At 57.4% G+C, this 14504-nt stretch overlaps 5 protein-coding genes across 5 annotated transcripts; 2 read left to right on the top strand and 3 right to left on the bottom strand.

The window, feature by feature from the left end:
- Nucleotides 1–2079: 2079 nt before the first annotated feature.
- Nucleotides 2080–5307, bottom strand: J3D65DRAFT_634345 (MCM2/3/5 family-domain-containing protein). The gene is made up of 4 exons (XM_066801217.1): nt 5190–5307; nt 4996–5120; nt 2739–4942; nt 2080–2684 (listed from the first exon to the last, which is right to left on the bottom strand). Exons 1-4 carry the CDS (start codon nt 5192–5194, stop codon nt 2436–2438), a joined length of 2583 nt encoding a protein of 860 aa, XP_066652490.1. The 5' UTR covers nt 5195–5307; the 3' UTR covers nt 2080–2435.
- Nucleotides 5308–5446: 139 nt separating this feature from the next.
- Nucleotides 5447–7616, top strand: J3D65DRAFT_634349 (putative metaphase-anaphase transition protein). Its single transcript, XM_066801218.1, has 4 exons — nt 5447–5614; nt 5674–5728; nt 5784–7350; nt 7400–7616. Exons 1-4 carry the CDS (start codon nt 5535–5537, stop codon nt 7405–7407), a joined length of 1710 nt encoding a protein of 569 aa, XP_066652491.1. The 5' UTR covers nt 5447–5534; the 3' UTR covers nt 7408–7616.
- A 259-nt stretch (nt 7617–7875) lies between these two features.
- On the bottom strand, nt 7876–8556 carry J3D65DRAFT_532316 (uncharacterized protein; the record flags this gene model as incomplete). Its single annotated transcript, XM_066796680.1, has 1 exon — nt 7876–8556. A coding segment is annotated over one exon (681 nt), but the record flags the coding sequence as incomplete, so codon positions are not given.
- Nucleotides 8557–9805: 1249 nt separating this feature from the next.
- J3D65DRAFT_558628 (uncharacterized protein) lies at nt 9806–10864 on the top strand (the record flags this gene model as incomplete). Its single annotated transcript, XM_066797375.1, has 1 exon — nt 9806–10864. The coding sequence occupies one exon, from the start codon at nt 9806–9808 to the stop codon at nt 10862–10864; it is 1059 nt and encodes a 352-aa protein (XP_066652493.1).
- Nucleotides 10865–11826: 962 nt separating this feature from the next.
- J3D65DRAFT_69594 (uncharacterized protein) lies at nt 11827–14007 on the bottom strand. The gene is made up of 2 exons (XM_066804017.1): nt 13798–14007; nt 11827–13554 (listed from the first exon to the last, which is right to left on the bottom strand). Exons 1-2 carry the CDS (start codon nt 13891–13893, stop codon nt 12259–12261), a joined length of 1392 nt encoding a protein of 463 aa, XP_066652494.1. The 5' UTR covers nt 13894–14007; the 3' UTR covers nt 11827–12258.
- Between the last annotated feature and the right edge of the window lie 497 nt (nt 14008–14504).

Raw genomic sequence — 14504 nt, forward strand, 5'->3', positions numbered from 1 at the left:
GCACTCGTCGCCCACAACAGACACGAGAGCACCAGCCAAGCGCTGCTGGCATCACGAAGCAAGCGAGCGAACCAGGCGTCCAGGCCGGTCCATTACTCCGTTGTTTTGGCTGGCTCCACCTGCCCACGAGCGACATGAGGCGTTGGCAATCCCCCGGCGGCGATGGACGGGGACCTCTCTTCTCCACTTGGTTTGCCCAACCTCCCATCTATGCTGCCCGCGCCGCCGTGTCGCCTGGTGGTGGTCGTGAGGAGGCAGCTCTGCCTGCACGCATGGCTGAGCAGGGCAGCGCGTGGCTTTGCGAGGCCTCCACGATTCGGCGCTGAGCCGGGGGGAGCAGGCGGCTCACGGTGCGGCGTTGCGCCCACGATGACCCGGGGGACTGGCGGGTACCTACACGCTGCTAGAAATGGGCATTTGCGTGCGCCTCGGTGAGCCGAATGCCGAACAGAAGCAGTCAATTGAGCGAGCGAGGACGAAGACGCCGAGAGCCTTTGTGTGGGACACGAGGGACGCGTATTTGGCACGGCAAATATTTTTCTTTTTTTTGCTCTTTTTCTTCGCTGTCCTTGGCTCTTGGACAGCAAGAAGGCCAAGGCAGTTCAAGAGCAAACAGAAGAGAGCCACGGCGAGGCGCCGTTTGAGGCAGGCATGGCAGGGCAAGACAGGGCAGGGCAGAAGCAGCATGGGCGGGAGGGCATGGGAGGATTTGAGGATGGAGCTGGCCAAGTCGTGGCATGGCGCGGCATGTCATGGCAATGGAAGACGGCATCCACGCTCGCACGCACCCGCGTCTCCAGCGGCGATATGGGCCGGGACAAGTGGCCAAGCAGCTAGAAAGTGCGGGCAATCCAAAACCTCCCTTGCGAATGAATGAGTGGTCACATATTTGCAGGGCAATTGGCAGAGTGGGTCACATTGGCAAAGCATGAGGTCAGTTTGCGCAGAACGAGAAAGACAGACTGAAGATAGCAACTGGACGTGTGAGAGATTTGGAATTTGGGGCAATTGTGGATGGAGAGACGGACGTGTAGGAGGAGCAAAAAAAAGAGGAAGGATGTGACGATGATGTGCTGGGAGCGACCCAACCGGTGAATCAATCAATCGGATCCCCGCGGCTAGACTGGTCAATCGTACCGCCATCCGCGCGCGTACCTGCATGGCTGGCAGGGCATGCAAAAAACCTCGTTCGCCACCGTGGAGAACGGGTTGACCAGCCGGTTGCTGGGCAGATGGTCGAGGTCGAGGCCACCGTTGATGAACTGCTAGTCGCGTGGATCCAATGTCTAGTGGATAGCAGGTGGATTCACATTTGCCCAGTTGCTCTTTCGGGTTGATATGACGCAAGATCGCATCTCAATGTGTGTGCAGTACAGACGGCGAAGGAAGTCAACGGCCATAGCAGTACGTCAGACTTTTCCCCCCTCCTTCTCTGTCGTCTCCTTTTTCACCGGTCCTCTGGTTCGTGGAAGCGGCTTCTATTTTGGTGTGCGAGACAGCTCAATGGCGTCATGTGGGTGTGGTCCAGGTAGATCGCCATATTGGAGAGGTCGAGACCGTCGTGGTGACCAAGGCACACTCGTTCTATGCAAAAAATGCACATGTCAAGCAAAAGGCATCGTGGGTACAGGCCATTTTGTGCAAGGGAATACGAGCAAGCATGCGTGGTCCGTTCAGACTGCAGAGGGCACAAGAAAAAAACGAAACTGTTTGAAACTGGCCGCAACGACTCGTCAGCGCGTGGCGAAGGGAACATGTCTCGGGTTGGCCGACGATGCGACGCTGCGAGTTTGCGGCAGGGCCGTGGACGGGCGGATTTGCGCGTTGGTTCGTGCGATCGACCAAAGGGAAGAAGGATCTGCGCCTCGAAAAAGGTGGGTCGTCCTTGGTGTTCGCCCGGGGAATTCGGAGGTGGATACTAATGCCCAGCGTTGGTGGATACAAACAATGCAAAGACGTTGGTGGCAAGGAGCGTTGCGGTGGTGCGAGAGAAACGCCTCCTCTGTTCATGCTTCCAAGTGGACAGCTCTCATCGGCATCTATGGCGTCAAAGTGCCGCTGAGACGACTTCGGAGATACCTCGCTTGAAAGAGTGCTCTTCCATGACCTTTCTCATGCGTGAAGGGCGTATGCTCGGAAAATCTGATGGGCTGCGTTGCTAATGAATAGCCTAGTTTGAGGAGCGATGTTGCTGTGAATGAAAAGAGAGTATCGGAAGTAAAGAAAGCTCATGATTGCTGCTAAGATGGTCCTTTCGATTGAACCTTTGCTCCATGCTGTATTCCATGGAAGAAAAAGAAACATTCCCCTTATGATACGCCACATACGCCAGAAACCCTTCACTCCACACATTGGTATCATCAGTTTACCCAAGACATTTGCTTTGGCGTTGATTGGGTCTCGAACCGCCTTCAAAATTGCTTTCAAGTCCAATATTAAGCGTTCACCCGGACGCCGCGCTGGCTTGTATTCGTACTGGGGTTCCTGACGGCGCCTGGCCTGGCCAACGTGTACTTTGCAAACGCCCGAGCGAGTGCCTTCTTGCAGCTGACTTTTTGAGAGCCGACAAAAGAGTCGACTGCGACGGCAATGGCCCGGTCAATGTCCTGACCGCTGCAGTACTCGGACAGACGCATCTTGGCGAATGATTCGCTAATACGCATGATGGCTTCAAGGTGACGCACCTAGAGCGCTCATTAGTTCATGCGCAGATGACTCGCACACAGAGCAAAACTTACAGTGATGGGGTAGGCACCAGTGGCCAAAGACTCCCGACGCATGTCGGCAAAAAGACGCGCGACCTTGTCCTGGTCGATTTGGTACAACTTGGGGGAACACCTCTCTCGGGCAAACAGAATGTACTTCCTGAGCAGCTCCTGGGGAATCTCGCCCTCTTGCGGTTGACCTGAAGCTTCATTGTCGACTGCCATGGACTCGGGGTCATCGGCGGCATTCAAGGGGTGCGCACGACCGTGGGAGTTGACAACGAAATTGGCGAGTCGCTCATCCTCTGAAGGGTCAACAGTGTCCCTGACGACGCAGAGAATGTCAAAACGCGACAAGATAGGCTCCGTCAGCTCGACGTTCTGGCTGAAAGGAATTGTACCGTTGTAGCGGCCACCAATAGGGTTAGCAGCTGCAATAATGGCACAACGGGCCTGCAAAGTGGTGACAATTCCGGCCTTGGAGATGGAAATGGTCTGTTGTTCCATAGCTTCGTGAATCGAGGTACGGTCTTGGTCGTTCATCTTGTCGAATTCGTCAATCAGGCAAGTACCCCGGTCTGCAAGCACCATGGCACCACCCTCGAGCGTCCACTCGCTGGTCATTGGATCACGGCGCACGCTGGCCGTGAGACCGACGGCGCTGGCTCCCTGACCAGTGGCGAATACGGCGCGATGGGCAGTCTTTTCGACGTACTTGAGAATCTGCGACTTGGCTGTACCAGGATCACCGAGAAGCAGCACGTTGATGTCTCCACGGATGGCGTGTTTGCCCTGGGCGACCTTACTAACGCCGCCAAATAGGGACAACGCGACGGCCGTTTTGATATCAGTGTGTCCGTAGATGCTGGGGGCAATGGAGTTGATAAGCTTGTCGACGATCTTGGGATCACGCGAAAGAGCGCGAATTTGGCGCTCATCCTCTTCAGTGAGACGGAAACCAGCCAGCTGGTCGTGAGATTTTGCAACGTGGTTGGCCTCAATAATCGTGGCGAAGACGGGGAATCCGTTCTTGTTGTTGAGCTGAGGATCGTAATTGTTGCGGTAGATACCAGTGACCTCGACCTCTTCACCAGGCTTGCAAGAGTCAATCAGATCCCAGAGCAAGATGACCTCGCGGTGACGTGGAAGCCTGCCGGCCGGAACGGTGCCAGGGGATTCCTGGAGGGTGAGCTTTTGGTAGTTGCGGTAGACAGTCTGCTCCGCGTTCAAGTTGAAGGGACCCTTAGATTGACAGAATTGGCAAAAGGAGATTTTGACCTCAACGCTGGAATCCTGGGGAAAGGGACCAAGAGTCATGCCGCACTTGGTACAGTCAAACTTGACATATTTGAGCTGTGGAAACACACCACTTCTGCGAGTGACGACGCCAGTGACGCGAACAAGGCAGTCGAGGTGACTTTGGCGGAGTTGACGGAGCGTGTATTGGATGGGGAGGTTCACAAAACGGACGTGGATTTCCGAGTGGATACGCTCATAGTCGGGGTAGTGGAGGAGCGTAACCTCCATGGCAACCTCGTCGAAAATCTTGAGCACCTCGGAAGGAGCATTGGCGAGGAAGTAGGATAAAGTGGCCTTGTCCGACGCAAGGTGGTCCCATTCGATCTCGAGGGACTCGGCGTTGACCTCACCGAGAGTGCGGATGCGATTCCCGTAAACGGACGCGCCATGTGCGTCGGTATGCTCAGTCAAGAAGGATCTAAACTCGCGTGCAATAGTCCTGTGGACTGCGGGCTGGGCGATCCAGTCCGTCAGATTGGAAGCTTTGATGTCGGCCAGCGCCTCGAGAGACAGCTCTTCTTCGTCTAGGTTGCCGTCCATGTCCATATCGTCTTGATCCTCGTCATAGCGGTGCCTACGGCGACGGGGCTGCCTTCTGAGAGCAGCCACGTCATCTCCATCATCGTCCAAATACGCCGCTGGCATCTGGCGTTGGCGGGCCAGCTCGCGGTCGCGGCGGTTCAATCGGGCTTCCAGCTGCCTGCGCTCGGCCATGTCCATTTCGTCATACTCGTCGTCGTCAATGTCTTGTCCCGCGTAGGTGTCGTTCTCGCGTGGGCCATAGTCCGTTTCGAAGTTGTCGGCAAAGAGGTCAATGCCGTCCTCCTCTTCGGCCAACTCATCCACATCGTCGATGTCGCCAATCAAGTCTTCGTCCTGCTGCTCAAGAGTGTCTTCCTCAACGTCTTGCGGGAAGACTGGCGGCGAAGAGGCAGGGGCTATAAGCAGCGTAAGCGATGCATGTCTGGATCGTGCACGACTGTTTACATACGACTTGAAGGCGGCAGCATGGCCGAGGAAGACGGGACGTCATCATCAGGCTCGCGAGAGCGCTTGCGGCGGTTGGCCCTGGGGGTTCCGCGGTTCGCGGAGGACATGTTTGACCGCAACGGTGAACTTTGGAGCTGTCAGCAAAGCCAGACAAGATTGGCGCGTGGCCGGCGACTGCGACGTGTTCCAACTGACCTCATTGAAGACTAAGAGATGTCCGTTGAGTCAGAAAGTTCAGAATAAAGCAACGGAAAGCTGGATGGTAAAAGCGCTCTGGTAGGTGAAGGGTGTGGGTGGAGAGTGGAGTGGAGAGACGCGGCGCGGGAAGAATTGGACGGGAGCTTAAGCGCCAACGCGAAAAGTCGCGTCGCGTCGCGCGGTCCCAATTCGTTAAAGTGGCTGCTTTAGTCGTTGCCGCTCCGAGGTCATCTCGTTGCGCCCGCGCCATTCCCAAGGCGCATCTCTGTTCGCACACCACTTCTCGCACAGGTGCATTTCATTCTCTCAATCGTCGCCGTCCTCTCGCGATTGCGCTCCATCATGGCTGAATCTGCCGCGCAAAAACTTGGAAGGTCCAACAGCATTTCGCAAGCTTCGGAGAATTCCCAAACAGCACAAGAGTACGTCGCATCGCATTCAGCTGTCAGCTCAACTTTGGACAGACAATGACATCCAGCAGCTTCATAAACAGCCAACTCCAGCTCGAGGCTGATGCGCGCGAAGTGTTGCCTTACGTACGATGCTAATGTTCTTGTTCCGGTTCAATAGTCGCCCGCTGACGCAGCATAGCAATTCGACACCTGTTCGCGCCCACTCGGTCCTCTGCGCCAAAAGCTCTGGTCATGCTTGACTTGCAATCCTCCTCCTACCGATCCCAACGAAACTTATACCCCTGCCGGAGTATGCTATTCTTGCCACGTCTCTTGTCATGGGGACCATACGCTGGTTGAGCTGTTCGCCAAGCGCAATTTCGTCTGCGACTGCGGCACGACGCGCATCCAGTCAGACCATCCATGCAGTCTGCGAATCAACGAAGAGACGGGTTTGAAGGGAGACGTGCGCGGGGCAAGCCCTGAGCCGACCAATCATTATGACCACAACTATCGAAACCGCTTCTGTGGATGTGGACAGGACTACGATGCATACGAGGAGAAGGGAACCATGTTCCAATGCTTGGGTCTAGGCACCGTAGAGGATGGTGGTTGTGGAGAGGATTGGTGGCATCCGGAATGTATCGTTGGATTGCCGCGTGATTGGTACAAAAAAGACGGCAAAGCCAGTGGCGACAAGGATTCATCAACACCAGGACAAAAAAATCAAGATGTTGCAGACGCCAATGATACAAACGCTGCGGAATCTCGGGATCAAGCGCCATCCGAAACCAACGGACAGGGCACCAATCAAGAAAATGGACATAAAGCAGATGTTGAGATTGAAGATGAGCCCCCAACTCCTCCTGGATTCCCACACGAAGACGATTTTGAGCATTTCATTTGCTACAAGTGCGTCGAGGCATTCCCGTGGATCAAGCGTTACGCGGGCACAGACGGCTTCCTTCAACCCGTTTACCACAAGCCAAGCTCGCCCAACACGACTTGCGGGGCCGATGATGCAAAGACAGATGTTCCTACGACGGTCGCTCTGACATCCTCAGAGGTTGTCCCAGAACAAGACAGCAAAAAGCGCAAAGCCGACGAGGAGGAGGAGGAGGAGGAGGAGGCCTCCACCGAGGCCGCAAAGCGCCAACGCCATTCTCAAGAGTCAGAAGTAGAGACAGAAGAGAGCGTGAGCAAACCAGTAGGAGACGCGTCTTGCTACTACAATAAGCTTCCGCCAGCGCCGACTGGTCAGCTTTCTCTCTTCGTGTCAGCGACATTCCGCGAACGGCTCTGCCACTGCCGGACCTGCTTCCCGCTGTTGACTCCACACGCGTATCTACTCGAAGAAGAAGACGTCTACGAGCCGCCGCTGTCGTCGGCATCATCGGCGGCAGGGGACGATGCCAACGCAGCGGCGCGCGGCGGATCAGTCGGGTCGCGCAGTCTGCTCGACAAGGGCGAGGCGGCGCTCAGCAACGTAGATCGCGTGCGGGCTATCGAGGGAGTCATGGTGTACAACCACCTCAAGGACAAGGTCAAGGACTTTCTGAAGCCCTTTGCTGAAAGCGGGACTCCCGTTGGCGCCGAGGATATTAAGCGGTATTTTGAGGGGCTGCGAGGCGACGCGGAGGGTATCATGGCTGCGAGAGGCGATGCTGCTGCTGAGGGTGGCGGTGGCGGCAGCACGGATGGGAAGGGTGGAGACGGGGGAGGAGAAGGGGGAGAGGGCGCGGGCGGTGGAAGGAGAGAACAGAGTGGTGAGTTTGACGGACATGGTCGTGGCTCTGATGCTGATTTTGCCTACAGGCTACTGATGAGTACGCCGCGGCGACATGATGACGTCCTGCGGCGGTTGAGACGAGTGCAGTCGACTTTCCACGTGGGAAAAATGTTGAGAAGGCGTTCAATACCTCTGGTTTGTGCAAGACTTTTTATTCTTAGGGTTTATTCCATTAGCAAACTGCCATTTAGTGTTCCCTCTATTCATTTTCCACGTCACTTCGTTTGGATCATCTCAAATCAGTCAGTTGCTGGGGTTCGAAAGGCTCCCAAGGCCACGACAAAGAATTCCACATTCACAATCTTTGCTGCATCACGTCCGTCCGTTGCTCGAGGGTACAGACACATGTACCTGCAACGGGTTGGCGCACTCAGCCTGAAAGCAGCCCACCGGGCCAGAAGGTGTACGGTCCAGGACCGGGGTCGATTCCAGGCGCAGGGAGGTGCGGCGTCCACTTGACAACGACAACGGCATAGTGCTGCAAGCCATAGCCGTCGAGCTCACCACTCCACACCCAGCCTCCCAACTCCTCGTTGCGGGCGGAGAAGATGGCGTTATCGCCTGCGCGCGGAAAGGTCACGTTGTGCTTGTAGCGAGAGACGATGGGGTTGAGCTGGCTCTTCTTGTGGACGAGCGTCTCGAACTCGAAGACGAGCTCCTCGGTGCTCGGGGGCAGGGTGAAGCTGACGTCGTTCAGGTGCAAGTCCTCGTCGTTCTCCCACCACCACCAGTCGGTGTGGCGGATGGTGATGGTGATGCGCCGGGGGCGGAAGCATGCGTTTCTGAAGATGCGGCTGAGGTTGTTGCTCTCGAGCCAGTACAGCTGGGGGAAGAATTGCACGTGCTCCATGTCGCGTATGTTGGCGGCAGTCAGGACGGAGCGCGAGAAGGAGGTGATGCTGTGCGGACGCATTCTGCCATCCGGACCGCGAGCGGTGCTCTCCCAGATGGGAATGGTGGCGCTACGCATGGGGATGGAGTGCGTCTCGGACCAGGCCAAGCGGCAAGTCTGCAGCAACGCCGTGCACACTCGAAAGGTATGCGTGTAGCCAGGGCGGTAGTGGAAGCTGCCTTCTTCATAAGGCCGCGAGGGGTCCAGGTGCTGCGAGACGGCCAGCTCGAAGATTTGGTTGCGGATTTCGGCGGGCAGCTTTCCCCACAAGGGAGACTGCTGCTGGTGGTGAGCGTGTGACATGTCCAGGGATATCAGGGCGCGGCGGGTATTGCGAGGGGTTGTTTGCTGGCCAGTGGCTGAGGCTGTCCTGGATCTGGTTGTGGGAGCTTCGTAACGGGCGGCGGCAGGGGTTGGTTGTTGGCGAGGCATGATGGTGGTGAGGGCGAGATGGGATGGGATGGGATGGTGATTGTTTGAGAGTGGAAAAGTCCAGTCGTGATTTATACGTGTAGAAACATGGCATTGCGGTGTTTCTCCATCCGATGTTTGCTCAGTTCGGTTCCTTCCAGGCAGACGTCAGCGCCACAGGAGGGGAGGGCTAGCCCTTTGGGACCTGTTCCTGCAGGCAGCCGCAGGCCCCCCCATCCGCATGTTTGCTTTTGCCTTTTTACTTTTACTTCGCTTAACTTGGACGACATGTCTCGACACCAGCTCGACAAGTCACGGTAGCCATGGATTTGCCCGACGATGTTCGCCATAGCCCAAGGCGCGGACCAACGTTGCCCTAATCACCCCCAGTCCGGCTTCATCCCAGCTCGCCTTGGTCCAAGACGGCAGAATGAGGGCGCAATCTCGAGTCGGCAGCCAGACGGGCGCCAGCAAGGTGTTCGACGACGACCTAGCGCTGGGCCTCGGTAACTGTTCTCGCGAGAAGCACGCGCGCGGAGAGGAGGTACGGCCGTGGTGGTGGTGGTGGTGGTGGTGCAGAGGGGATAGATGAAGGCGGCTGGCGATTGCGCGAAATTCCTGCCACAGCCCAAGAAGTCGACAAAGTAGCCAGACGACGATCCAATCACGACGCAAAGCAGACCCACGGAGTGCTGTGCGGGCCGTCAAACAAAGGCAGGTCACGATAACGAAATAAAGTTATCTCTTGCGCTCCTCTTTCATTAGGCTCCGTCTGGGTCCTTCCCTCACGCCCTGTCCGCCTTTGTCTGGCCCCACGATGTCTATATATCTCCCAGTCGGGCTTGCGACCACCTCCATCACATTTCGCCCTCGTCTGTTCCACTTTCGTTCACGTCCGTTCCACTTTTGTCCGCCCTCGCCGTCTGCTCCGCCAGTCCTCGCTGCACATAATCCTTTGCGCTTTCGCTGTTCGTCTGGTTCCTCTTTTTTCCCAAACAGGAAACCGCCGCTGCTTTCTCCACACACCTCCCCACACGGCGGGCGCAAAAACTGCGCTTTGCGCCAGCAGCTCCTCCACACCAGCTCCAACCATCCTCTCGACCGTGCAAACTCCTCCAACCCGCCCACCATGAGCTTCACCAACGAGTCGGAAGCGTCCATTTCCAGCATCTCGCCTGTCTTTACACGTGCCTCGACGACCGAGTCTCCGCTAACCAGCCCGGATGGATCCAACTTTGACGTCAAAGACATTGACAGCGCCCTGGTCGACTGTCTCGTCCGCGAATATGATCTCGAGAGCATCTGTTCCATTCTCATTCAGATTGCCTACCGCGCCGGCGACATGATTGTGGCCGCCGATCCCTCTGTCGACGATAGCGACACCAAAAACAACTCGAGCGACCGCGTGACTGTAACCGACAAGGCCGTCGAAGCCATGATCTACGAGAGCCTCAAGGCCGCCTTCCCCAGCTTCGACTTCCTGGGCGAAGAGACGTTCAAGGAGGGCCAAAAGCTGACAGATGCGCCGACCTTCGTCGTCGATCCGGTCGACGGCACGCTTAACTTCATCCACGGCTTCCCCAACGTCGCCATCTCGCTGGCTCTGACGATTGCGCGCCAGCCCGTCGTCGGCGTCATCTACAACCCCTTCCGCCGCGACCTGTTCACCGCCGTCAAGGGCAAAGGCGCGCACCTGACGCGCTTCGACGGCCGCAAGACGGCGCTGCCCATCAAGAAGACGCCCGCGCCTCTGACCTCGCTCAACGACTGTCTCGTCGCCGTCGAATGGGGCAACCAACGCCACGGGCCCAACTGGGACCTGCGCACCTCGGTGCACAAGAAGCTGCTCTCGGCCAAAGACGGCCCCGACGGCGACGGCGGCGCCATGGTGCACTCGATCCGCTCCAACGGCTCCGCGGCCCTCGACTTCTGCTACGTCGCCGCCGGCTGGTTCGACGCCTTTTGGGAGGCGGGCGTGTGGATCTGGGACGTGTGCGCCGGCTGCGTCATCCTCTCCGAAGCTGGCGGCATGCTCGCGTCGGCTAACCCTGGCGACTGGTCTCCTGATCTGGAAGGCCGCTGCTACTTTGCTGTGCGCGGCGCGCCGAGTGATGGCCAGAGGAAGATTGTGGAGGAGGTGTGGGGTCTCATGGATGGGAAGAGCTTCACTTATCCCGTCAGGAAGTGATGGGTGGTTGAGCGGCTGCGCTGAATCGATCATCGTCAAAACGACGAACCGCGCCGCAGAAGACACCTCCTGAACGGCATCGCAATTCGCCAACACCAACCAGCCACACCGTCAATCGTCCATCACACCAAACCTCCAACCATCAAACCACTCTTTCCTCCTCTCCAAATAATTGACCAACCTACCCGGAACCGAGCCGAGCCCCATCCCTCCACCCCTCTACTCCCGGGGTCGTTACTCTTCAACACTCAACTGAGCCCATTCTTCTTCTTCCCTTTTCTCTTTACAGCAAGGCAAGGCGTTGCCACGGGCGTTCCCTCTTCCGACGACTTTTCTTCATCCGCACCAAGCACACGACCGACCGACCGATTGATTGATTGAGCGACTTGCTACCTTCTCCTTTTGCTTTTGCTCTCCTCTTTCCGTACTGTATAACACCACCCGCGCGAGATGAGCAGAGCGCGAAGCGCAGGCGTCACGGAGCTCTACGACGGCGTTTCCTCTTTCCTCTTTTCTCTTTTCTCTTTGCTCTTTGCTCTTTGCTCTTTGCTCTTTGCTCTTTGCTCTTTGCTCTTTCAGTGGCTCTGCGTTGCTCCCTCCTTTCTTGCTTTTCCCTTTTCGGCGTGGCGCATGGGCTGCGGTGGCCACGGTGGCTGCTAGGTGGAACGGACGCGATAGCATACGATATAGACGCGAGCGGCGGTAGACGGACGGGTAGACGAACTGACGCGATGGACCGCACGCGCCAAGGGCGTGCGCTTAATAGATGAATACCTACCTACCTGCCTAGACGGGCATCTGGCGAGATGAATGGACGGCGCGTGCTGTCGACTGGTGCTGTACCTCACCACCTATGCGTGTTCAATGCTGCCGTGGGGAGCTGTAGTACGCCGCCATGGTTGTCAGAACACGCATCGGTGTATCCCATTCCATCCCATCCCGTCCCTCTCTGACTCTTTTGGGTTGAACTTGGCTTCATTTAACTTGAAATGGCATCGAATTTTCCTTCACCGCCGTAACTTGCTGCGTTATGATACAAAAGAGGCGATTGCTCTGCCTCTTTCTCTTTCTCTCTCTCCCCCCCTATCTTTCTCCCACGCCCTCTACTACATTCATAGATAGCTAGGTACGTGCAGGTGGGTATAACCCAGAACCGAAACTGAAACCGAGAAAATACAATACGATATAGACCAGACCAGACCGACAAAAGGTACTCCAAACGGACCGACTAAGTAGACTGACTGACTGAACAAGACGAAACAAAACACACACGGTTTTAGTGTACTCCGCCACCGCCGCCGCCATCACGCTGGAGTCGCTGTTTCACGAACGGAAAGGAGAAAGAGGAAAGATTGAGGATAGGATGGTGGCGAGGAGGTGGAGTACAGTGATTGTCACGGCGGACGCGTCGTGCTCGGAGGCGTGCCGGTGCTGCCCGAGGGCGCTCCAGCCGTCTGCAGCAACGAAGACAGCGTCTGAGGCAGCGTCTGCGGCTGCTGCTGCTGCTGCTGCTCGGCTTGGAGCTGCTGCTGCGGCGCCGCAGCACCTTCGGCGCCGTCAGTCAGAAAGCCCAGCTCCTTCATGGGGTCGACGGCATGCGGCTGCCAGTCGGCGGGCAGGCGGGCATAGGCGATCTGGACGATGCCCTTGGCCCAGCCCTTGCCCCACCAGTAGCCGTCGAGCTCCTTGAGGATGGACGCGTAGTGGGCGAGGATGAGCAGCGCCTGCGGCCGCGACTCCTTGAGGCACTCGACGTAGCGCTCGGGCACGATGGACGGCCAGATGAGGATCGACGTGACCGAGTCTTGGTTGGGCTGGCCGTATAGGATGGCGGTGCATTTGCGCAGGTGCTCGAGCGCGTCCGAGTAGGCGCGCAGGTCGGCGGGTGCTGTTGGTGGGTGCTGGACGAGCACCAGGTCGCGCAGCGCGTCGAAGCGCGGCTGCAGCGCTGCCGGGAGGGGAGGCTCGTGGGCGTAGATCGATGGGTCGAGGATGCGGCGGAACGGCGTCTCGCAGATCCATTCGTAGACACGGCCGTTGCCCGTGTGTAGAATCGACGGCAGTCCGCGTATCAGACGCAGCCATTCGGACGGGTCGTCAAAGGTGATGGTGGAGATGGCTTCTTCGGAGGCAGAGTCGAGCTTGTGCGTCGAGCCGAGAACAAACATGCAGAGGAAGCAGCTGAAGACGACGAGGCTTTCGCAATTTTCTCGAGTGATGTTGGAAAGGCGCTCGCGGAAGCAGCTGAGGGCTCCGTTGAGGTATCGTGTGCCCACGGTGGCCAGATGGGCTCGTCTCGAGGGACACGTGTGGGCCTTGTGGATGGCGCCCATGGCCAGGAGACCGCGCATCAATGGAGGATCATGAATGCCCAACTTTGGGGCGTAACATTGCCATAATTCGCAGATGGGGGGCCGGGTGGTAAAGGTTTGGCTGGTATAGCAAGTGTAGTGGTGGAGGAGCTCCATGTCCTCGGCAGTGAAGCATGCCAGGCTATTTGGAGATTCATATCTGGAGGAGGGCGAGGGAACCAAGTTGGTAGGTGACTGGTTTGCCGTTTGCGAAGCTGTAGAGGAAGATGGGCCGGATTGTGGCAAGTTGTTGTAAGGCAGATTGGGGACGCTGAACTGGAGACTGCATACTGTTGAGCGCTTCAAGCAGTTGCTACATGTCGGCTTGAGTTCATCGCACTGGCGGACGAGTCAGTCGCGGGAGCGCTCAGGGCCGAATTGGCGCCCAAGGGAGAGACGAAAGGCGCAAGACGGGCACAAGCTTTGAACGGGCACAAAGGTTGTGGTGGCATTTCGAGGGAGCGGAGGGCACCGCAGCACGTGAGGGTCGGGACGGCAAACCGAACGCGAGGAGAGATGGTCGTGGCTTGAGCGGCCAGCGGGTTGAAAAGGGCAAGAAATGGCGATGTTGGATCGACGTACCTTGACTCTGCGCTGCTTGCATTGGGCGCATCCGGTGCGCGTCTTCTTGTGAGTTCGTCTGCTGGCAGGCTTCTTCTGCTGGGGTTCGGCGGACATGTCGGGTCAACAGCAAGCTGCCGCGATCAGAGTCGACAATCATTGCGAGGCGACGGGCGCAGGCAAGAGGACGAGCGGAGGGCAGTTCAGAGGGAGAGTCTTGAATTTTGTCGCCTGGTGGACGAGACGAGACGTGATGTTTCGCGTGGGTACGTACTTGCGCAGCGAGAAAAGCAACCCCTGCCGCTAAGTTGCTGCTGCTTCTGCTCCTGCTGCTGCTGCCGCCGCCTAATGTGCCGTGCACGTTCTCCCAGCAAGTCGACAGACATGTGATTGATGATGATTTGACCTCTGCTGGTTTCTCTCCAGGCCATGGCTCTCGGCCTCGAAGCCAACCGTCCTCGCCCTGGCTTTGTGCACACATTTCGGAACGCGGCCGCTTCCGGCCCCGGCCGAGTTTGACATACAGTGAGCATAACGCGAACAATCGGTGGGTGTTGGCGACATTGGATCAGATCGGATCTCAGCCGAAAGCCTATTGTGATTGTGATTGACTGATGGGCGCAAGCTCGACGGACCGAACTGCAGGGGAAATGGAGCGCTTGGTCGACATGTGCATCCATCCGCGACTGTGGTGTTCCTGGACTGCCGTGGGAGCACACAGCGCTTGG

Source organism: Phyllosticta citribraziliensis (genome assembly GCF_038025025.1).
Source record: "Phyllosticta citribraziliensis strain CPC 17464 chromosome Unknown J3D65scaffold_10, whole genome shotgun sequence".
Lineage (NCBI taxonomy): Eukaryota > Fungi > Ascomycota > Dothideomycetes > Botryosphaeriales > Phyllostictaceae > Phyllosticta > Phyllosticta citribraziliensis.

Bases quoted from the DNA above. Each gene is read 5' to 3' on its own strand.
- J3D65DRAFT_634349 (XM_066801218.1), top strand. From the start codon at position 5,535: ATGGCTGAATCTGCCGCGCAAAAACTTGGAAGGTCCAACAGCATTTCG. The intron at 5,615-5,673 runs GTACGTCGCATC...GACATCCAGCAG, and splicing joins AATTCCCAAACAGCACAAGA to CTTCATAAACAGCCAACTCC. The intron at 5,729-5,783 runs GTACGATGCTAA...GACGCAGCATAG, and splicing joins CGCGCGAAGTGTTGCCTTAC to CAATTCGACACCTGTTCGCG.
- J3D65DRAFT_69594 (XM_066804017.1), bottom strand. From the start codon at position 13,893: ATGTCCGCCGAACCCCAGCAGAAGAAGCCTGCCAGCAGACGAACTCAC. The intron at 13,555-13,797 runs GTACGTCGATCC...CTCGTCCGCCAG, and splicing joins GCAAGCAGCGCAGAGTCAAG to TGCGATGAACTCAAGCCGAC.
- J3D65DRAFT_634345 (XM_066801217.1), bottom strand. The intron at 4,943-4,995 runs GTATGTAAACAG...CGCTGCTTATAG, and splicing joins CATGCTGCCGCCTTCAAGTC to CCCCTGCCTCTTCGCCGCCA. The intron at 2,685-2,738 runs GTAAGTTTTGCT...TGAGCGCTCTAG, and splicing joins CTGGTGCCTACCCCATCACT to GTGCGTCACCTTGAAGCCAT.